This window comes from Symsagittifera roscoffensis, chromosome 1 (assembly GCF_963678635.1).
Source record: "Symsagittifera roscoffensis chromosome 1, txSymRosc1.1, whole genome shotgun sequence".
Classification (NCBI taxonomy): domain Eukaryota; kingdom Metazoa; phylum Xenacoelomorpha; order Acoela; family Convolutidae; genus Symsagittifera; species Symsagittifera roscoffensis.
Window position 1 is genome coordinate 34307862 of NC_087062.1, and position 23006 is coordinate 34330867.

Genomic DNA, 23006 nt, shown 5'->3' on the forward strand with positions numbered 1-23006 from the left:
CTATGCACGGTTAGTTCTGTGATGTCTTTCTGCAGATCACGACTTGCACCTCGACTTACTACCAGGGCGTCTCTTATGTGATCCCATTTCAGGCCTAAGACATGCGACGAGCTATCGGGACTTACGAGTACTTCTTTAACACTTTCGATTTCTTTGCTATTCAGGTTTAGCTTCCTTGAGATTTCAGGAATAATACTGATAAATTTGGTCAACTTAAATCCTCCTTCACTAAGCTAAGGTTCACGGCTTGTTTGGCACGGAGTCCAAGTAGTCATGCATTTAAAATTATTTAAAATTTTTTGCAAACAGCTGCTGCGGCTTCAGGATAAATGGACTCATTATCTTTAGCTGTCTGCTGTAGAGCGAAATTTGAGCGCGTTGGTGAGTCACGTGCTCCAATCATATGACGAGTGTATTGATATACCATCACATCTGTTGATGCGTCTTCCCGCCATAGAAAACGCAAAGATGGTTGGTCTTCCGGAAGGACTCCGACTTGGAGAAACATTATCTCGATGTCGGCAGATACAGCAGGAGTAGGACGTACCGTAGGAGTAAGACGTACCGTAAGCTTTGCAACGAAAAGAAGCGATTTGTTGAGCGAAAGCCCATGAAACTTGCAAGCTCCGTTTAACACTCTTCAGACCTTTCCGGGTTTGTTTGAGTTGATGACTGGGTGGTGCACTCACGTTTACGGCGCGTTTTTGGATCATGCGCTTCGACTTGAATGACATAACCCAAGGTCGTCAGATATTGCTTTCTGATAGTGGAGGCGCCGAGATTGTCTTTTCGTAAACACTTCTTTAAAGGCTTGAGCTGAAAAAATGCGGAGAAATCGTTTTTCGGCAATTTCCCATTATCATCTGCCCACAGCATTCCGACTGAATAACGGAAGCCGTCGTGTTTGATAGTGCTTTCAAGAATGCTAGTGGCTCTTTTATCGGTTGATGATCTGGCAGCAACGGTTTTGTATGTACCATATGACTCCATTTCATACCATGACTTGGCTTGATCGACTAGAGTTACATACTCGATGTTACATTTGAAGCAAGTGGAGACTAAACCAGATGTGGACGGTAAATGACCACTCAAAACCCAACCAACGGGTAAACGGACGGCTAGCGGAGAGTTTTGATCACGGCTATGAAAGTTTTCCAAAGGTCTGATGAAATAGTAAACATCTAGTCCTAGGATTAGCTCTACATCTGATCATCTTAAGACTGACGCAGTTAAGGGCTGGAAGTACGGGTATCTTTCATGAAGCGAAGGCACATCAATTGTTTCCGACCCAATATTGAGGGTTTCTCGAACGTAAAATGAAACTTCAAAAGCAATTTTGGATTCAACAGTTTCTGAAGATACGGTAATTTCAGCTTCCTGACTATGATTTTCTTCTGTAGAATTGATTCCATTGACGGTTAATTTCAAATCTTATTCTTCAAGAATGAATCGTTTTGCAAGGCTTGAAAACATGCATGAGTTGCTGCAAGCACTGTCGCACAAAACCAGCGCTTCTTTCTTGGTGCTATTGAAGGAAACTTCTAACTCTATCACAGGGAGAAGACCTTTATGCGCACTGAGAAATGCGTAAAATGTGCTCACTTTAGATACAGTTTTCTCTTCTGTGGCTGTCTTAGGTGTATTTTGTATGCTGGTTTTAGTAGCCAAACTGTTGGCATTGGCTACTCGTTGTTCTTGTTCTCGAGGAGGGAATACCCATTCTGCGCCGTGCAGCAGCTTATTATGGGTCACAATTAGTCTTGGAACATTTTCTGGCTTTAGGGCATTTTCGGAATTGGCGATTACCCTGGAGGCAAGCAAAACAAAGTTTATTGTCCATGCACAGCTTGGCTCTTTGCGTGGCTGTAATCTTTTTAAAAACGCTGCACTTCCATAATGGATGCTTGCCCTTGCAAGCAAAACATAGTGAAAAATTGGCACTGCTTTCTGTGCGCACATTCGAAGAGAAGAGCTTAGTTGCGGCCTTGCTCTTTGTTTTTTCTTCAGTTCTCGGCTTACCTGATGTTGTGCGCATGCGCTCGTGTGCGTCCGCTTTCTCCTGTCACCACTCATTGAACTCAACTAACGATGGTCGTGACCAATATCGTCTGACAACATGCATAGCCCAAGCTTCTTTCATGTTGGGAGGTAATTTTGCGACCGCTTGATTGAGGACCGACGTGATCTCAAGCTCTGAGTAGTAAAGTGATTTGAATACTGCCACCAAGCTCGATATTGTAGATGCAAAACTAATCGCACCTTCGGAGTTAGGCGTTTTGGTGGTGGGAAGATTGACCGAATTTACGCTCAAGATTTTTAAGAGCATCAGGATACAAGTCACCACAATAAGCAAATTCAGAAATTGCGGCTTTTGTCTTACCTGTAATCAGAGTTTTCAAGTAAGTAAGCTTCATATCGTTGGTCAAGTGTGCGGAATCAACTACGCTCCTGAATTGTCCCAACCACCCGTGCCACACTAGAGGATCACCATTAAACTGAGTAAGCTTCCATTCAGGTAATGGGTCTTTCCCGTTCATGGAAAAAATAGCGGCTAAGTCTTCGAGCGTTACATGCTTAGATGACGAAGAAGACGGGTCAAAGGTGTCCGCTGGAACTGGTTGTACGGGTGTGTAGACTGGACTTTGAGTAGGCTGTTGGAAACCAGGCGTATGTTGTGGCATACTTTGAGGTGCAGTATAGTATACAGCACCACCGCTTGTTAAGGGTGTAAAAGCGTTCATGTTCACCGGGCCGGCATCTTGCATCATAATGTGTGTTAGTACAAAAAAAATCGACTAGCAGCAGGCACCCAGTTTGAAATTCTAGGTTGGTTGTTGAAACCAAGTAAGACGATTGAGTGCTTGAAAGAATCTGAGGGGAAGCGTTCGGCTATTCATGTTTTTGAAAACAAATGCATCCGAATTCATTGGTAAGTTTGAAGAGCAGCAGATGCTTTCACGCTCATCGACGGTCGAATGAAAGATGTACTTTGAGAAAAGACAATATGAACTGCATGAATGGAAATGTACGGATCGGAAGACAGCGGAACTTTTTGTAAACATGACGGCACAAACGCTGTAATTCAAGGAGCTACCGACAAACTGCCTTGTGCAGCAACAAAAACGCTAGGTGTTGCTGTTGTCATTCCGAAGAATGGCACGCTATTTTCAGATGACGTGCTAACCATACGCTCAAAATTTGGACCAACTGAACTAACCAGAATTGATGACTTGACCATCGAAGGTCCAGAATCACAGCTTGGGTTTATCAGAGTTACATTTGCAGTCTCCGCTGCTGCATTGTCAACCCAATCAGCTGTACGCTTACCGCTTGTCCCTGATAATTTACTGACAGCTGGTAATTCAGACTTGCGATTATCGTCGTCGCTTTCGCTGATGTTATCTTGAATTTCAGTTTCTGCTATTTTGGCCCCGGCTAGCTTTTTCCTGGTCTCTTCAGCTATTTTTTCGAATTGAAGCCTACTTTTTCTCTACTGATATGATATTGCAATTCCTGCTGTTCCCTTAAAAGTTTTCTCTTATGCTCCAACTGATTTTGCTCCATTTCCCATTCTATCTCTTGACGATGAGCTTCCATTTTCCTTTTCTCGCATTCTAGTCTGTCTTCCTCTTCTCTCAGTCTCAAAGCTGCCTCATTTTGTCTTTCTATCGCCTCTCTTTGCTTTCTTTATTTCACTGGGAGTCATTGAGCTCGCCTTAGATCTGATACTATGAAGACGACTATATCGTAAGGACGCAGCTTTTAGAGATCTTGCGGGGGCTTTTGATTAATAGGTTTTTGCTGCAGTATCATCATCTGAAGACACGCAATCAAAGTAAGACCTGGCCTGTTGGATCACTTGATCATTTATACAAGTTATCCGGTGTAAATACGCTTCTAAATCATTTAAAAGTTTGCTTGAATCTTGACAAGTTTTTGCTATGTTTGTCAAAGCTTCATTCTTCCAAATCAACTCTTCAAATACAGCTTTGCACTTTTCTACCAAACTTTCACACTTCGCTTCTTAGCCTATCTTGCCTCTTTCAAAAAGCTATGATAGTCTATCAACTCTTTTTCTAATGTTTCTCTCGCCTCGTTTATCTTATTAACTTTAGCTTGGAATTGGTCAGTCATAACTAAACAGTTAATTACAAAAGAAACTCAGCACAACCTACGTTTCTGTATACGGTTACTTAACGGTTCGTTCACGGCACGGCAATACTAATCAGCTAATAGTTCGTGTCGGTTTCTTTTTTTTTAAGGGTGGGGATGCCGCAAATCGTGTCTCGTGGTACCAACGACTAACTGGAGTGAACCGGCGATGAAAATTTTTTAAGACACGAATTGCTTGATATAAGGCTACGAAGAGATAAGAATCGGACAATTTACAGGTACTCGTCCGCTAATTTTTAGAATTTTCGGCTTTTTTTCCAAAATTTTTTTTCGAAAACTTTACTCGATATTTTTCGGTACTGTATCACGTTATTTGGTTACTACCACTATTTTGGCAGCTTTCTATCGTTTTTTCAATTTATCGCCTCTCCTGCCAAAAATGTCCAAAATTATGGAATTTTTTTTGAATCGGTGGTGTTTTCTCTCTCTTTTTGGACTGTTTTTGGTCGGTTTAAGGTAAACGGATCAGCTCCTAGGTTCGAGTCATAGTACGTTACCCTAATAACAATAGTTTAGCATTTGTTTATAAGAACCAAAGATTTCACAAAATCTAATATTTTGTGGTTTTTTTAAAATTATTTTATGACAATTTTGTAATTTTTCTTGCTTGAATCGGGTTGGTCGAAATCAAGGGTTCATCCAAAAATTTGCAGTCTGTTTTCAGTGATGTACCGTTGACACCATTTTATTCATAATTAGCACATACAGACAAAAAAACTAAAATTTTGGATCGGTCTTACAAGTTTTGGAGATTGAAGTTCTTGAAGCGGTCTCCGGGAAGTAATCCAAAAATTTCAAGTGTCAACAAAAAACACTAGCCCACGTCGACCAAAGTCCACAATACGGACACCAGAAAAGGCCTCTGACAGCTTTCGGCTAGCAGAACACTTTCGGCCAACTGGACAATCGGTCAATTCGGCTAATTGCTTTCTCTGAAGAATTTCGGCCTGTTGCACTCTGCCAATAGCACAATTCAGCCAACTGGACACCACCTTCGGCCAAACACACTTTCGGCCATCCGACATTTTCGGCCAAACTCCCACTTTCGGCCAAAACACGCACAGCAACTGATGCCAGCCCATGATGTTGTTGGTCGAATTGTGTAATAGTCATAGTGCTGCTCGATTCCCGGGTCGGGTCACCAAACACGTGACCGCGCTTAACTCAAACCTTAAAATATCTCACAAAAAAGTAATTAAAAGATGATATAACCAAATTGAATTAATTCTGGAAACGGCATTAATCGCAGAACTTGTCGATATAAACGGATAAATCATTCAAAAAAATCGGAACATTCGCGGCTTAACGTGTTAACATAACAGCAATTTTTTGTGATATGCGATGAATCACATACAGACTGCAATAACCTGTCAGACTAGGTAATTTTGCTACGTTTTATTATTAGTTTTAGTTATATATACATTTGGGTTCGGGTAAAAACATTGGTTTTTTGGGGGCTCGAACCTACGCCGAACCGGTCTGGTCAGTTTTTTAAGCTTTGTTCTAAACCACTGGGCCAACTGATCTTAATTTAGGACATTTAACTCTGTTTTATATTCTCGCTAATGAGAGGTTATTTGCGTGGCAACAGGTATTTTTTCCGGATAGTTTGCGTTTTTGTTGTAATTTTTAACAAAAAAAGTTTTTTTTTTATTTATCTTTCCCGTTTTTGGAACGTAGTCACTCGTTTTGTTTCGCAGCTGATGCGAAGCTCAGATTCGCCTGTGTGTAATTTTAACATGACAACATAGCAGTATCTTAAGCGTCTGTCAAATGAAATGCTGTTCTTGAGCGTGTGTCAAATGAGATAGATCGTAAGGATAGGTAGATAGTTAGGATAGATAGATAGTTAGTTAGGACAGATAGATAGATAGATAGATAGATAGATAGATAGATAGATAGATAGATAGTAAGTAAGGATAGATAGATAATAAGGATAGATAGATAGTTTGGATAGATAGAAAGTTAGGATAGATAAACAGGATAGATAGATAGTTAGGATAGATATATAGTTGGGATAGATAGATATTTAGGATAGATCGAAAGTTAGGATAGATAAACAGGACAGATAGATAGTTAGGATAGATATATAGTTAGGATAGATAGAATGTTAGATAGATAGATCAATAGATAGATCGATAGATAGATAGATAGATAGATAGATAGATAGATAGATCGATAGATCGATAGATAGATTAACTAAGTCCTTAATCTTAGTTTGAAGTGTTCCCAATGTTTCTGAAAACAACTGAAAATGCGAAGAAATCTGAAAGCCTTTTGTCAAAATATTAATAATTCCCCTGTAGATTTTAATTTTCCTAATGTGAAGGGCTCCAATTTAATTGGGTAGCTATAATGAAAAAAGGCCATCAAAAATGTTTTTTTTTTGGCCGCGAATGAAGTGAATTGACTCTAATGAATAATTGCACAGCAACGATGTCTACATTATGAGTAAGTCTTGCTGTGAACTTAGTGTTATTGTTTAGAATTACTGCAAGATTTTTACTCCAGAAAGCCCTCAGAGAAAGACCTCTACGATAATGTGATAATTGTGGACAATGTGCCGAAAGTGACGCCAGAAAAACTTGAGAAGCTAGAGAAGGTTTTATCAAAAACTTTCAAAACCTATGGGGAGGTGATGGACATATACTTTCCCCAGGATGAGAGTAATTCAACCAAAGGGTTTGTATTTGCTTAAGTGGTTTGTAAATCGGTTTTTGCATTGCTTCTTCAAAGTCCATATTTTAATTTCCCCGTTGTCTATCCTCTCCGAGTCTCATTTTAATAATTACTTATAACATTGAATTGCTAAATTTATGTAACGAGTGACCGGAGAAATTTATTCTTTCTTTCTTTACCGTAGGTTTGCCTTTGTTGAGTACAATACACCCGATCAAGCTGCAGCAGCTTTGAAAGGATTACAAAACTTCAAGTTGGATTCGAAGCATATTTTTTCAACTGTGAAGCTAACCGATATCGATGAGTTCTGTTCAAATGAAGAAGAAATAGTTGTTCCAGAGAAGCAGGAGTTCAAAGACCCCGTTAGTATCTTGTTATTCTACAACCTGCCTAAAGATTGCGCAACTGCGTTTTGATATAAATGTATACAAAACGGTAAATTGAAAATTTACAAGGTTTGAAATTGATTTCCTAAATTTTGGATTTTTGCGCTTGCTATCAGCATGTTCGGTCAATTATTTTTTTGTTCAGTTTAAGGATTATCTTCAACTGGTTTTCCGTGTTTTGTTTGCAATGTTTCTTCAATGGCGTGAATCTCCGCTTCGCCTCCTTGTGCTAACCAGCGGATTTTTTTTTTTGGGGGGGGGGGGGGGGGGGGTGATCGGCACGACGCTGACCTTTCCAGAGGTTTTACCCCCTGCCGACCCAAAAGTTCCCCCTTCGTACCATTTCGGCTGACTGACCCTTAAATTTTTTGTAAAGGCGCCTTTGAGAGGAGAGCGCGCGCCGAAAATAGTCCAAAAAGCGCCTAAAAACACCTTTTTTGGCCTGTTTTTTCAAAAATTTGCCTGCCGCGCAGAAAAATTTGTAAAAATAGCGTCTTTCAAGTGATTTGGGAGAGCTCAGAAAATCAATTTGATCGGCCGAAAAAAGTTTTTTTTTGAAAATCCGTCCTCCCCCTCGAGAAAATCCTAGATCCGCCCCTGGTTGTGCTACTAGTACTTTTACTCGGGCGCAGTGTACTGTTATTAGTACGGTGCAATTTTTTCCCAACCTAAGTCGCAAATAAAAGTGCTTCTTCTTGTGGAACTTAAAAAATCGGTAAGCTGCATTCGCTGTGTAATTTCACTTGCGAGAGCACGTGACTTGTAATCGTGAACTAGATTTTTTTCCTGTTAACAACTTTCCTTATAATTTCTGCTGCTCAATTTTGCTGCTGCTTAAACATGGTCAATTTGCTGAAAGTTCAAATGAAACTTCTTAGTTCATTTCAGGTAGTAATTAATTGTAATTTTTTAAAAATAAATGTTGATTTTTTTTCGGACGTTTGATTTTCATTCTAATTTTTGCCGGCTGATTTTACGTTTTTTTCCAAATGCAGTTTGTTTTATTTGATTCACTTTTCAAGGAGATTTTTAAAATTGTAGGTTTTTTTTATGATTCTATTAGTTTATCCCTGTTTGATAAAAACATGTATTATGTAAATGTATGTGATATGTTTTTTGAGACCAAGTTTTTTAAGAGTTATGAACGTAGTGAGTACTCTGATATAGGTCTTGCTGATTTTTTTTTAGAAAAAGTCATAAAACTTTTTTTTCAAATTCAGTGCACTTCTTTTGTTAAAAGGAAGGGAAACTCCACTATAGAGCAGCAATAGTAAAAAGGTCACGAAAAACGTGATCGACTTCTAATTTCGAAGATGGAAATTATTTATCAGATTTTCCTGCAAAATAAAAGTTTTGCCTATTGATCCAGTTTTCTCAATTGGGTTATATTTAGCAAAAAAGTCCATAATAATTGTTCTACAAATTCAAAAAGCTTTAAGGCCATCTATTCTTTTCTTCGAATTTCAAAAGTTTAAGGTTTTTGAAAAAAAACAAGTCAGTTTTTTTTAGTTACCTTGCGTTCATTACTCTTTTCCAATCTTCGATTGGCTATGTTTCTTTTTTCGCAAAAAATTTAGATTTTCTCGAACACTAATTTTTGAATAGCAAAAACGTAGTTTAAATGAAAAAACGGCTGGCTACCTTGTATGCCTGCATTCACGCCTTGTCTCTTTTTAGCGTACTTTCTACAGCCTTAAAAAAAGTTAATGGGGGGAATTTTTTTGCCCAAGTTCTTGGAGAGGAACTACCCTCCCAAATCTACGATTTTTGGTTCCATGAATAAATCAGGTTGTGGAAAAATCTGCGCACGCCCTATTTTTTTTCCGTAAAAAGTTATGGCCTTAGGAGAAGTCATAATTTGTAATTTTTGACCATTTTTCAATCCTTTTGATTTTCCTGAAAACTACGCTCCCAAGACTTTCACTTCAATCGAGTGCACTGGTTGAGTGAAGCTCCCCAACATTAGTAGTTAGGCCCAATTTTTTTTACAAGATTGTTATGGCCCTCGGGAACGTCAAATCTGTGCGTTTTGGACGTTTTTCGCTGTGAATACCCTTCCAAATCTGAAGTTTTAAGTTATTGGAGAGAACTAGTTGCGGGAGGATCCCCTGCATTATAGGCCATGCCCAACTTTTTTTAATCAAAATAAATATTGTCATAATTGTGGTGACTTATTCATCATTTTTTGTGTTTTGGCTTTTTGCAAAAACTACCCTCCCAATTCTGAGATTGAAAGGGTTGTCTGAAGCTTCCTGCATAAGAGTTTATGCCCAGATTATTAAAACAAAAAGTTATCACTCTTGTTAAAGTCAAATTTTTTGGTTTTCTGGCCGTTTTTTTTGCATTTTTTTTCACTTGTCTCGAAAACTACCATCCCAAATCTAAGATTTTGGGTTCAATCAAAAGAAAGGGTTGAGCGATGCACTCCTGATTAGTGCTCACGTCCAATTTTATTGCAGAAAAGTTATGGTCTTCAAAAAAGTCAATGTTTGTGGAAGCTCCCCTGCAGCTTTGTGAAGGTTCCCTGTATAGCTTTTACCGCCAAATGACACAAAAACAAATGGCCCTCGGCAAAGTCAATATTTCAAGTTTTTGACCGTTTTTGCAATTTTTTTTTACTTATCTCAAAAACTATCATCCCAAATCTGAGATTTTGGGTAAATTTGTGTTTTGAGATTTTTGAAATTTTGTTCTGTCTCGAAAATTGCCCTTCGTGATCTGAGATTTTGGGTTCAATCAAAAGAAAGAGCTGCGAGACTTTTCTGATAAGCGGTTACGACTAAAATTTTTCAACAGTAATTTATGCTATTCGTAAAATTCAAGTTACTGATTTTTTTTACCCATTTGGGTTCAATCAAAAGAAAGAGCTGTGAGACTTTTCTGATAAGCGGTTACGACTAAATTTTTTCAACAGTAATTTATGCTATTCGTAAAATTCAAGTTATTGATTTTTTACCCATTTGGAAACCTTTTGACTTTTATCGAAAACTATCCTCACTAATGTGAGACTTTGAGTTTAACAGAAAGAAAGAGTTGAGAAAAGCAACCTTGTATAAGCAGCTATGTCCAGTGTTTTTTTGCAAAACAGTTATGGCCCTCGAAAAGTCAATGTTTTTATTTCTTGTCCGGTTTTTGAAATGACTTTTTTTTTTCGAAAACAACCCATCCGAATCTGATATCAATGGTTCAATCGAGGCCTTAATCAAGAATCCGTGCATAAGCCGCTAGGCCTTTAAGTTTTAAAAAATGTTTGTCTTCGTTAACATTCCAATTTCTCAATAAATTTCATATTTATTTAGAGTTTTCCAATTTTTAGAGTTTTCTGGTTTTACCCATTTAATCCTGCATCAGTGCTATAAATTTGGAAAAAGGTAAACAGCTACCTCCAGCTTTTGATGGGTTCCTAGTACTATAGATGAAAATTGTCTGTATTATGGAAATTTACCAACTGATTTTAAATTATATTATTTATCTTTGTCGGTTAAACGGGTTCGGCTTACGTTATGTGGTCAATCAACTAATTTTGGGTAGTACCGCGGTTTATTTTTTTAAAATGATTTTGACTGTTCCAGGAGGGATGGTTCGTATGAAGTTGGATTTGAAAATTTTATGCTTGAGTTTTTTAATGACCACAGTTTAGTTTTTTCGCCTTAGCTGACACTTTTTCCTTGATTCTCAAGGTTTTAAAAGGTTATTTATTAAGACCATCCAAGCCAAGATATGTAAATTTTGTAGATATATTTTCGGCTAATTTTTTCAGCCAATTTTCCAAAAACACAACTTCTTTCTTTTTTCTATCAATATCTTGTAATGCAATGTTTTTTTATCGTGTCACAAGTGTTGTGAAGCTCCGCAGTGCCTCTGTGTTACACTTCCGAGAGCAACGAGCTTTTATTTTTCCGTAAAAAATGTTTGTTACAAATCTGTAAATTGAACTTGTTTTTTTATTGAATCGTAACAACTTCGAGGAGCAATTCCACTCAGAGAGAGGTAACCTCAGACTTAAGGGTTGTATTTGCACCTGAAGTTCTGGGCTGCGAGTTTCAATCGGAACTTGTTTTCTTCAGTATATTTGAAAACGAAGTTTTTGAAATGTTTTCTTTGTTTTGTTTTTGTATAAAGATTTATAAAGCGGAAGTTTTTTCGGCTTAGTTTTTTGTCCTTCGAAGATCAAAAATTGATTATTCTAAATTTTTTAAAAAATTTATTTTAAATTGATTATTTTAAATTTTTTATTTTAACCGCTCACAATTTTGTTGGAATCTTTTCGTTTTTGGCTCAGTTGGTGTCAAGGCTGTTGGTGTCAATGCTCAAGGCTGTTGGTGTCAATGGTCAAGGCTGATTAGTATCCTCATCCGATGACAGACATACGGATAATTTTTTTTTCGTTTTTTCGACTTTTTTCAAGTTATTTTTTTGCTTAATTTTTAAAAAACTGACTTCTTGTAATGAATTGTGTTAATTGTATCACAACTGTTGCGAAGCTGCCCTTCGCATCTGTGTAAAATGTGCTTCGACGTTTGAATGGTGGCAAGTTAATACGAGATTTTGAATTGCATAATATATTGGGAGTTTGGCTTAATATAATTAATTTATCACACGCAAAGTGAGCGTAATGGCCTTTAGCTTAATACATTCCAAATTATTACGTGCAAATTTTGAAGTGTGTCCTTTTTAAAGTTTCTGTGCATCCGAATTTTTGCCGCTTTCTTGCTAGATTTTGCAAATTTGCGAAGCCTTGCCTTTGTAAATTTTAATCGCGCTCTATCGTCATAAAAATTTGTGCGACAACAATTTAGTATGGCAGTTTTTCATATTCACAGATCAATAAGCGTATTCTCACCTAATTTTGGCTTATTGGTTGCTTGGTAATTACCAACAGCCTATTTATTTTATGCTGCTAGCTGTAATTCTCGAGCCTTTGCGATAAGCAATGGCATTGCAATCGTTTACTAGACTTTTTCCCGTTAAAACCTTTGTTTATTGAATCATACATTTCAAAGCAAGTTCGAACTGATAAGTTTGCAAATATGCATATTTGATTTGCTTTTTTAGGGCTACAGCTTGCTTTGTAGGCGGTGGTTGCAACATTTTTCTGTAAAGTTTTTAAAACGTTTTCAGTTGTTTTCAAGCCTTTTTAAGGGTCGGCTTTACTTCTGTCGGCTGATACACCTTATGTTTTTAAGTTGTTTCCGGTCGTTTTTGATATTGATTCAGCTTTGACGAGGAATGTTTGAAATTTTAAAATCTTTTCTCCGAGCTTGTGAAAAGTTAAATATCATTAAAAAAGTTTGCGTTTTTTTCAAGTTTAATCTCTTTTTAATAAAGTTTTATTCGAACTTTTATTTGAGATTTTTTTAGCGGCATTCTGTTTTATCAAGTTTTTCCAAAGTATTCGAAGAAGCGAAGGTAATCGTAGTCCTTAGTTTTACCGCAATTTTTTGGCGTTTTTTTTCAATCAGTTCTTGCGTCAAATGATTATTATTTTGTCTTAAGTATTTTGCTTTCAGTGCTTTCTAACCGCTTTTAATGAGGATCGATAGAATCTGCGAAGAAGAGATTCGAGTTTTTGAGGCCTTAAGTGCTATTAGATCGCAAATTACTTTTAAAATATTTTCATTTATGTTTTGCTCGTAAACTTAAGAATTTTTTTAAGTTTGAAAGAAATTTTTTTTCGCCTTTTGTTTCTAGTTTAGAGAAGTCATTGTATTGAAAATTTTTCGTTTTAAAACTACCAAAGTTTTCCAAAATCAAAAACAAATGAAATCGACGACAGTTTATTCGTCAGCTTTTTCTTCGGATAATTTTTTTTTCGTCTTATTTTGATTGGATTTAGTTCTCAGCAGGTGTTTGTCTTAATTCGTTGTGATTTTTGAGATTTTTTGTTGCTAATCGATTCAAGTTATGACATTCCGAATTTTTGAAAAAAACTCAAAAGTTTCTCTAAATTCATGCTTTTTACTCTTGCGATGAGCAAGGGTGTTGCAATCGGGTAGTAGAATTGTTTTTCCACAAACAACTTTGCTCATAGAATGGTCATTTTAGTAGTAATGGTAAAAAGCATTTCTGAAAAGCTCAAATTCCAGAAATTCAAATAAATTTTCTATCATTTAAGTAGTAATTAGGTAAAGACTGTTTCAGGTTGTAGTCGGTTCATTTTCCGTTTTTTTTTAAACGCTCAGTTTTTTATCCTGTAGGATTTATTGGCTTGGTTTTTTTAAGCATGCGTTTTGTACCAATTTAGTAAGTTCTCTACCTTAACTGAAAGCTAAGGTAATGTGTAAATATACCAAGTCTTATTTTGCGTATTGTTTTTTTGTCATTTTAAAAACTTATTGAGTGATTTGGAGGGCAAAATATATTCATATACGATTATTTACTTCATTATGGATGGGTCGTGAAAACTTTTTAATCTTCATGATTTTTTTTATGACAACAGTTTTGTTCGGTGAATGATTTCGAATGGTTTTTAAGGTTGTTAATGAACATCATCCGATGCAATGATGATGTTTTTGAAGCTGTAGTTTTCCAACTTTTGCAAGTTATATTTTAAAGTAATTTTCAACTTAATTGCACTAAAGTTTTAAAAGCTAGTGCAATACTGGCTGTTGTGCTCTGTCGTAGGTTTTTATCAAAATGAATTTCAGTTTGAATGAAACATTTGAAAGTTTCGGGTGTTGTTTTTTTTATTTGTCAATTTTTTTAAAGATTCGGTGGCTTTTTGTATCGCAAGTAGTATATATATTAAAAAACCAAAAATTTGCTGTTGCTGATGCTTTAAGCAATTTTCATTGAAGTTGCAATTGCAATGTTCTTCAATGTTATTTCAGGGGATTTTTTTTCTTCACTTGTGTCTGCTCAAAGATTGTCGCCTTTGTTTCGTCGTGTAGCTAATTTACTTATTAGACTAGAGTCAGCTTAGTGTGTTATTAAGAACCTTTTTTCCTAACATAAGTCGCAAATATTGGTGCCACTTTTGGGGCATCTTTACAGCTTTTTGATAGCATGTGCTTTGAAATTCGAATAGTAATAAGTTACACAGTTGATGCATTTTTAATTATTCAAATGAACCGAAACAAGTTATTTGTTTCAAACAACGTAACTCAATAAAACTTGATTTCAGAAATTTTCTAACTCAATATATCTTGCAGTTTTTTGAAATGCATAATTTAAACATAATGTGGCTTTATACTTTGCGATTTGTTACAATCAAATTAGTGTGGATGCCTTCAGTTTGTTATATTTTTCCTAATTATAATTTGCACAAATATCTATTTGTATTTGGTGCCACTTTTGCTTAATTTTGTAGCAATTTATTAGCATATGTAGCTGATTTGTTCGTGAATAGTGTTTGTCGGTGGTTAAGCATGAGTGGCTCAATAGTTAGTGCGTGAGACTCTAAATCTCCTGATTACAGTAGGTCGCAGATCGAATCCTAAACCTAGCCGAATTTTCCTAATTCGAGGCTTATTTCCATTTTTTCTTTTTGCACTTTCTAGAGATGCTTTTTTTTTGTGTTCTAGCTAGTGATTTCGAAGTTTCGCCTCTATGTCAAGTGTTTGGCATCTTTGCCTAAAATGAAACTTTACTGAGAAATACGAAAATTGGTTTTTATAAGATCTAGTTTTTTCGATCTTTTTTTTTCATTTTTCCCGATTCATGTTTTAAAAGTTAAAATAACAAGGGTATTGCTATCGGGTACTAGAGTTTTTCCCGTAAGTAACTTATTTCACACAATGATTCGAAATAGTAAATTTAGGTTTAGTTCATAATAGATTCAAAGTTTTTGCGTCATCGGTACACGTTGTCTTGTGCAAACGAATACACCTGTCGGCCTAATATTTGCCTGTTTATGTTGTGTCGGCTTAGAATCGTTTATTTTTGCTGTAAACAATTTTCATTATAGTAGCTTAGATTTTATGACATAGTTTTTCATGGCAATAATTTTTTTTTGCGTTTTCTTTTTTTCTTTTGTTTTTTCCCCGCCTGATAAGTTTCGGCCCAGACTAAATGGGCTTAGTGGCCTCATTCTGTGTCCTTTGACGAGCGGAAAAAAGCTTTTATGGGCGTGTGTTTGTATTTTGTGTCTCAATAACTTTTTTCATAACAGTTTTTTTAATATGTTTTTTTTTCCGGCTGAATAGGTTTTGGACATTGTATCGGCCTGGTGGCCTCATTGTTTCATTTAGTGAGCAATTAAAGGTTTTTGTGTTTTTGTGTGCTCTGAGGGCGAGGAGGACTTGTTAATTTTTTTATGCCTTAAGTCTTGTTGATTTTGTTTTTGGCTTGAAGGGTTTCTGCTAAGGTATTTTCGGCTTTGTTGCCGCATGGTAAATTTTGTTCTGATGCTAGCTTCACATTTTTTTGTCTGGCATGTTTTTGTTTCAAACTAGCCTGATTCGTTCTAATAGATCTATTTTTTTGACATTTTCCAACTTTTTTCGATTTTTTTCGACCTGGCGTTTTCGTGTTTTGTGTATCGCAAGTGGACCGAAATGCAGCTTCGCCTCGGTGTTTTAAATTTCGTTTTATCGGCTTCATTGGTTTTTTTTGTTATGTCGACTAGTTTTTTTCAGTATTGTTTTGTGGTGTTTTTTCAATTAGATTTATGATTCGGTGCCTTTCTGTATCGCAAGTGGTGCGAAGCTCAGCATCGCCTGTCTGAAATTGAATTTGTGTTTTTCCTAAAAAAAATCCTTTGTCGACTGAATTGTTCCCATCTTATTTCCTATTCGCTAGCAAGCTATGCTAATTTTTGCAAGTGATGCAAAGCTCAGCTTCGGCTCTGTGTTGTACTTGCCAGACGATCGATTGTCTTGCAGAGTGGAACTAGTTTTTGTTGCCGTAAGCAATTTTTCTTCAAGAAAAATTAATTCAAATAAACTGTGTCGGCGACTTCAGCATATTTTGAGAATAACTGCATTTTGAATTCCCGTTCTGTTTTCATTTCATCCCGCTGGTGGGTTATGGCAAACTTGAAAATTTCGTCTTTCAATTATTGAGGTAGTTTGTTATGTTCTAAAGAATTGAAGTGGACTTAAACTGTTTTCTATAATTATTCATACAAATAAAGTGGAAAAGATCTGACTTTTCTAGGGAGATTTATATGGATGGGTTCTTGACGAGCAAGCACGTGACCACTATGCCGTGATATACAACTTCGACGAGCACAGACAGACGAACCAAGTGGCTGTTATCCAGAATAACTACTCGCAGCCCATTACCCTGCAGGAGAAAATGGTAACAAATTACTTGATATGACATAGTGGTTCCGACTTAAGTTCCAACAACTGAGCTCAATTTGCGTTTGTAGTATTCCGATGTGTATGATAATCAGAGCATAAGCATGAAACTTGGTAGCAGAAGGAAATGGGATTCGTTCAGATCAATAATTAAAAAGACGTATATGTTGGATTAGCTCATTTAATTTGTGGATAGGAAAGGTGCCCTACGGCGGAATTATTAGCAAGATCAGAGAATTGTACTGTGTACAAGAAATACAGTGCTGATTTAGGATCAATTGAGCAATCCCCCCCGTATTGACCAATTGAGCTATCTCCCCCCAAGCAAAAACTAAGACACCTCAAAAAGGCGCCAACAAACGCAATTAGATGGTTGATGTGTTTATGGCACGCAATCAATTGATTGACTGAAGTTAATTTTATATGAGTATCGATAAAAATTTTGAAAAAGAAAAAAATCGAAAAATTGAAGAAAAAAAAATTAATTTGTAAAAATGTTGTTTGGGCGACTCTTGCCTCTCATTGAGGAAAACGAGTATCAGGCTTGGTGCTCTGAACTTGTATCTGAATACCAAAAAAGCTCTTCAGCACCTTACTATTGTACGCAATAGCTTCTTTTTTCATTTAGGACAGAAAAAAGTCGCTTTATGTGCCTCAGTTTTATTGATTTTGCTTTCACTCTGAATGTAATTTTTGAGCTTTGATATTGTAAAAGTTGGCGTTCCATATTCGTTGGAGAATCTCGTTCATATCATATCATTCAAACTATTTTCAAGTGGTTATAAACATGTCTGAAGTACCTATTGAGCTATCTCCCCACCCCCCCCCCCCCCACCCCACGCGAGAATGGCTTTTTGGGGGGGGGGGGGATTGCTCAATTGATCCCTGATTTAAATTAAACGAACAAACTTGGAAATTTCAAACGCGTGTTTCCTCAAATTTGGTTAAGATTAGACAAAAAGTGAAAGAACAAAAATTGCTTAGAATTTCACCAGAATTAATATGGTTTAGTTTTTTCTCCAAAACTCTCAGCCAAAATTTAGTCCAAAAATGGGTCATTTTGGCTTTTTTCAATTAATCAAGAATTTTACTCTAATACTACTTTGTTAATTGATGAGAAATACATATCACAAGAAGCCTCTTAGACAGCCCAACAAAGTTCTAGAAGGGTTAAATCTCCAAAAACCTGTATAAGAGAAAATATTTTTGCTTGATAGTCAAGAAATGTGATTTTTACTATATAAAACCCAAAATCTTTGCTTAAAAACAAATTTTAAACAATTTATCCAAATTTTTTGGAGATTTAAACTTTCTGGAACTTTGTTGGGCCGTGTCAATTAACAAATTAGTTTTAGCGTAATTCTTGATTAATTGAAAAAAAAACCAAAATGTAAATTTTTGGTTGAGAATTTCCGCGAAAAATTGCACCATATTAATTCTGATGAAATTCAAAGCAATTTTTGTTAAATTCACTTTTTGTCTAATCCTAAACCAATTTGAGAGAAACGCGTATTAATTTTCAAGTTTTTTTCGTTTTGTACGGATAATTTAAATCAGCACTAGATTCTATGACTAAATTTTAGAATTGGACAGAAGCTACAGTTCTATGGTCACCCAGAGGAGCATACTTGGCGTCCATGCACAACAAGGGTGCAGCTCTTTGGGGAAATTCGAATTTCGAGAAGATCATGCGCTTCAAGCACGATGGCATCGATTTCATCTCGTTCTCACCGTGCGAGACCTACCTGATAACTTTGAAGAACCCGATGTATGACAGACCAGGGGAGTGCATAATATGGGAGATTTTGAGTGGGGCGGAGAAAAGGAGGTTTCAAGTGACTCAAATGGACTCTTTGCCCTTCTTCAAGTGGTCGCATGACGAGAAGTACGTGGCCAAGAAGGGAGATGGAATATTGCAAGTTTATGAAACACCGGTTAGATACTTCATGAATCAAGATTTCCATCAAATTCGAATAAGGCTAGTTTTCTTGGGTACCGCGGCAACTCGCAAGAAAAGACAACTCGCAAAATTTAAGGAAAGAGACAACTCGCAATTTTTCAAGCTTATACTTTATATTCTCGGTTTAAGGGCGTCGGTGGGCGCGCGTCGCGGCTATAACCGGCTCTAAATTGTATAAAGTCCTACCCTCTGTTGGCAAGCTCGCAACACGTTGGCGCGAGTGCGGCGGTGAGTATGTTGCGAGTTGTCTTTTAATGCGAGTTGCCTTTTCTTGCGAGTTGTCACATTACGGATTTCTTTGGCCAAGAATTTGTAAATGCTCCCACATTTCTTGTAAATGCAACAAGTTGGAAATAGACAACCAAGACCCAACAGTTGTAAAAAATATCTCCTTTTGTCAAAAACTTTTGTATATTATTTGATGAGATGGATTTATTATCGCAAGAGATGGATAATTATCTCAAGTATTTAAATTCTATTTGGAGTTGATGAACGTGGTGAAGATTCTTATTTAGTTCGTGATATCTTTTTTTCAGGAAAATGTCTTAAATTTTGTTCACGCTCAAATTTGAGTTTCGCGCTTTGACTTAAGATTTTTTTTCAAGTTCAGTTCATTTCTTTTGTTACACTAGTGAACAAAATTAAACACAAATTTACGTTGTTTTTCTCAAAAACGTCTTTTTGTCAAGGTCCATATTGGACATTTATTGGGAGTTTCACCAAAGTTTTTAGATCGACCTCCAGCAAATAATCTAAACTACAATCTCTGAAGATTTCAATTTTTGATTTGCATTTTTTCACAGTTATTTCCTGGTCTAAAAATGCCAGTTTTCACCATGTGTATTAGGTTTCTCCAATGGTGTGAAATAATACGAAACAAAAGAGCTAAGGAAAGTTATCACACAACAATGAAATTTACTCGTTGAAAATGTTTCACATCGCATGATCAGTTTATACTACTCCGCTGATTCAAAAAAGTGTTCACTCCCATAGAAACCTCATGGCAAATGGTTAAAACTGGCATTTTCAGAATTGGAAAAACAACTGGCAAGTGATTTAAATCAAAAATTGAAAGTTTAATAGAGTGTACTTTTTTTCTGATTTCAATGACTGTTTTCTAACTGTATCTTGGCTATATATCCAAAAAAAACAAGCCAGTTTTTTTCCCGTACGTTCATGTACTCTTTTCCAACTGTCTGTTGGCTGTTTTAGACTTTCGGTCTTTTGGATAAGCAAAGTTTCAAAATACCAGGAATACAAAGCTTCGAGTGGTCACCGAGTGGCAATTACTTCATCTGCTGGATACGAACAGTGAAGAAGGAAGATTCGCTCAAAGACGTGCCGGATAAAGTATCGGTCATTGAAGTTCCCAGCAGACGCGACCTCTGTTCTAAGTCCATGTTCTTTGTTAACTGCATACATTTTCACTGGCATCCGATGGGGGATTACTGTTGCGTGCAGAGTGATCTGAGAGGCAAAAAAGGAGTGAACCATTTTTTACATGTGTTCGCCTTTGGAGCAAAAGAAATCCCAGTTGACTTGCAAGAAATTAAAGGTATGAATTCTTGCGATGAATCAAGTATTCATCACGAGTTAATTTATCTAATTTTACTTAAATCGTAGATTAAAAAATGAAATATGATCTTCAAGATCAAATATCATTCACGAGTTTGATTGATTATATCAAAATGCAATCGGCCAGCTAGTTCTTCACAGTGTAACTAATTACAATTCACGAGTTATTGTTTAGAACCGATTCAACAATTTGCATGGGAACCCACAGACACAGCACGGTTTATCGCCCTGGTCGGAGAAAATCCGAGAACAACCGCTTGCGTGTTCAGTGTACAAAAAGGAGATGGCATTCGCCAGATTGGCAGTATCGAAACACAAGCTAATTTTGTGGCTTTCAGTTCAATTGGCCGATACGCAGTCTTAGCTGTGCTTAAAAAGTAAGTAGTTTGGATTTACTCTCATAATATTCCTTTTAATTTGGTTCACTTATAGTTAGCACTTTTCATTCCCCATGATACCTTTTACGGAATCATCGCCTTCTTTACCGTTGTGCTGTGAAGGTGAAACGACTGAGACGCTCTCCATAAATACCATCACTACCACAAGTTAATTTGTCCTGATGAAGTATTATTGAACAAAATCAGTGTTCGCTCATTACTTCGAAGGTTTTTTTTCTACGTAATATGCTCAAACTAATATTTTGGAGGTTTATTTTCGAATTCATTTATCAAATAGGGTAAATTACGCTCGTAAGTGTCAAAGATCAAATGGCACTGAAACAAGAGCTCGAATTTGAAAAGTGGTCTAAAGTCAAACTTTTCTAGCGGCGCAGAGACAATTCAGCCAATTTGAAATACAGAAAGTTCAGCCAAAAAACTCAGACATTTCGACCAAATTAGACATTTCGACCAAATTAGATTAAAGAGACTAGATCAAGAGAAAAAATAAACTTGGTTAATTTGATTAGAATCAGAAGGCTTTCAACTCTAACAAAAAAATTTCAAGTATCAAAACAAATGTTCTATGCTTAAAATTCTTGGATATATGTGCATTAAAGGTACAAAGTTTTAAATTCTCCTTTATATAGTCTCGATTGTCATTTCTTGCGTTGTGCATGAGTTTTGAATTGGCGATTGAATATTTATGTTTCGATTTTCTGATAATATCACAGGCCATTAGTCTGGACAGTAATTTTAGCTTCTTTTGCTCATCTTTGAAACCTTAAATGAGCTTGATGAGGGCTTGGTGCTTTGTCGACATGAATTTTTTTTGAATTTGCCATTCGATGCCTCCACTGCATTATTCGTACGAGGTTCTCCGCTGAGCACCGATTAAAAACGTTCCAATTGGCAATGTCAAACTTTGTTTTGACGCGTGTTTCCTCGACAGGCACCAATATCGGTGTCTTCAGAGTAGTCCGATATACTATGAAATTCCTCTGAAGGATCTTTTTCGGAGATCTTCAAATGCAAACGTTACATCGTCAAAGGGAAGGAATGCCAAATAAATCATTTTTTGACTTTCAGGCGACACTCATCATCGTCGTGGTAACTGCGCGTAAATCCAAGTATTTGTACATTGCGCCATACTGCCTGGCCCAGGTGGAGAAAAATCAGAATTGATTTTCTGTATCAAGCTGTTTTTCTTAATGGCGTTGCGCCATGCTGCCTGGCACAGGTGGAAAAAAAATCAGAATTGATTTCCTGTATCAGGCTTTTTTTTATGATGGCGTGGCGAACAGCGGCTTCATTATCAATTACTTCTTTTTTTTTCTGAATTGCTCTAAGGAGCAAAAAAGTTTGTCATACGTGTCATGAGCCCTGTTGGGCAGCAGAGCGTTAATCAAGGGTATAGGTGTTTTCGATCACACCATGTATAGTATAAACTTGGTAGAAGACATCTGGTGCCACTGAAAAATTTCCGTCGCAATGGCAGTTGGCGGACTGAGAAAGCAAATCGAGCACAGGTAATACTGCAAATACTCAAACTCCATCGTCCGAGTTTTGTCGATGCTCTCAAGGTTTTTTGGTTGTGGCATTGTTTCTAAAGCTTGTTGCGTGATTCGCATTATACTTCAAAGGGACGCAGAGTAACTGGATATTGTCGGCGCTGCATAAATAGGAAGTAATTTGAAGTCGTTGAAGGCAATCTGTCGGGAAGCGTTATCAGTGTTTGTGCCGTTTTCTCGAACTTCGTTTGCAAATTTCTTAGCTCGAATTTTTCTTAGCTTAGGTCAGTTCAAAATCCCTACTGCTCTGATTTTTCCGAATGTATATTGCCATTTAATGAAGCCGTTTTTAAGTTTTTTTTCACGGTATCTATAACCATTAAGACAAAGATGCTTTTTTACGCTTTCAGATAATACGAATTCCGTTTTATACGTCATTTTTTGGTAAAAGTGAATGAACGAGAATGATTCAGATACTAATAAACAAATTGTTAAAACTAGTTGCTAATTAAGATTAATCAACTTTCCTTGTGCAACTGTGCTAACTAACTGCAAAAAGTAGGCGTTAAACTTGATACTGGTTTTTGGTTGGACAATGTTTTAATCGCAATTAGTTTATCTTTTTCAAGAAAATTAAGTTTCAATTTAGTTTCAACCAACTACCCAAATAACCTGATAGGCGGTTGCACCCTCCCCCGCCTAAGGTATGATAAGAATAGCAGCGTAACTGTGTGGCCATTACATGGTAAGGGTGTTGAACCGTTTAACTGATATCATTTTGACCGCCTGTAAAAATCTCAGTTCCGCGTCTGCTTTCATGTAAATTGTTTAAATTTTAAGTAATGTGCAGTCTTTTGTTGAGTTTCAATTTTATTTAGCAACTATTCTAATTTTTGAAATACTATGATTGTTGTAAAAATTTATTATGTTTAGGCTCTCTTGGTTCTGTTAGTTTTTTTTGCTTCATTTGTATTTGAAAGGAATGATTATAAGCCGTGTTATTAAAGCTTTGATGTTTAGCTGCATGTGATAAGTTTTTCCGCGCACGTTTTAAAGCTGTGAATAGTCTTTGGTCAAATTGTCTGACTCATTTTGACTGAATT

General features: G+C 36.5%; 1 protein-coding gene across 1 annotated transcript in view; it reads left to right on the plus strand.

The window, feature by feature from the left end:
- LOC134843319 (eukaryotic translation initiation factor 3 subunit B-like) overlaps positions 1-23006 on the plus strand; it is a 48500-nt gene that overhangs the window by 13516 nt on the left and 11978 nt on the right. The window contains exons 3-8 of the mRNA XM_063859601.1: positions 6660-6855; positions 7037-7214; positions 16335-16478; positions 18064-18414; positions 19653-19995; positions 20191-20392. Coding sequence (XP_063715671.1) covers positions 6660-6855; positions 7037-7214; positions 16335-16478; positions 18064-18414; positions 19653-19995; positions 20191-20392 — 1414 coding nt within the window. The remainder of the gene's footprint in view (positions 1-6659; positions 6856-7036; positions 7215-16334; positions 16479-18063; positions 18415-19652; positions 19996-20190; positions 20393-23006) is intronic.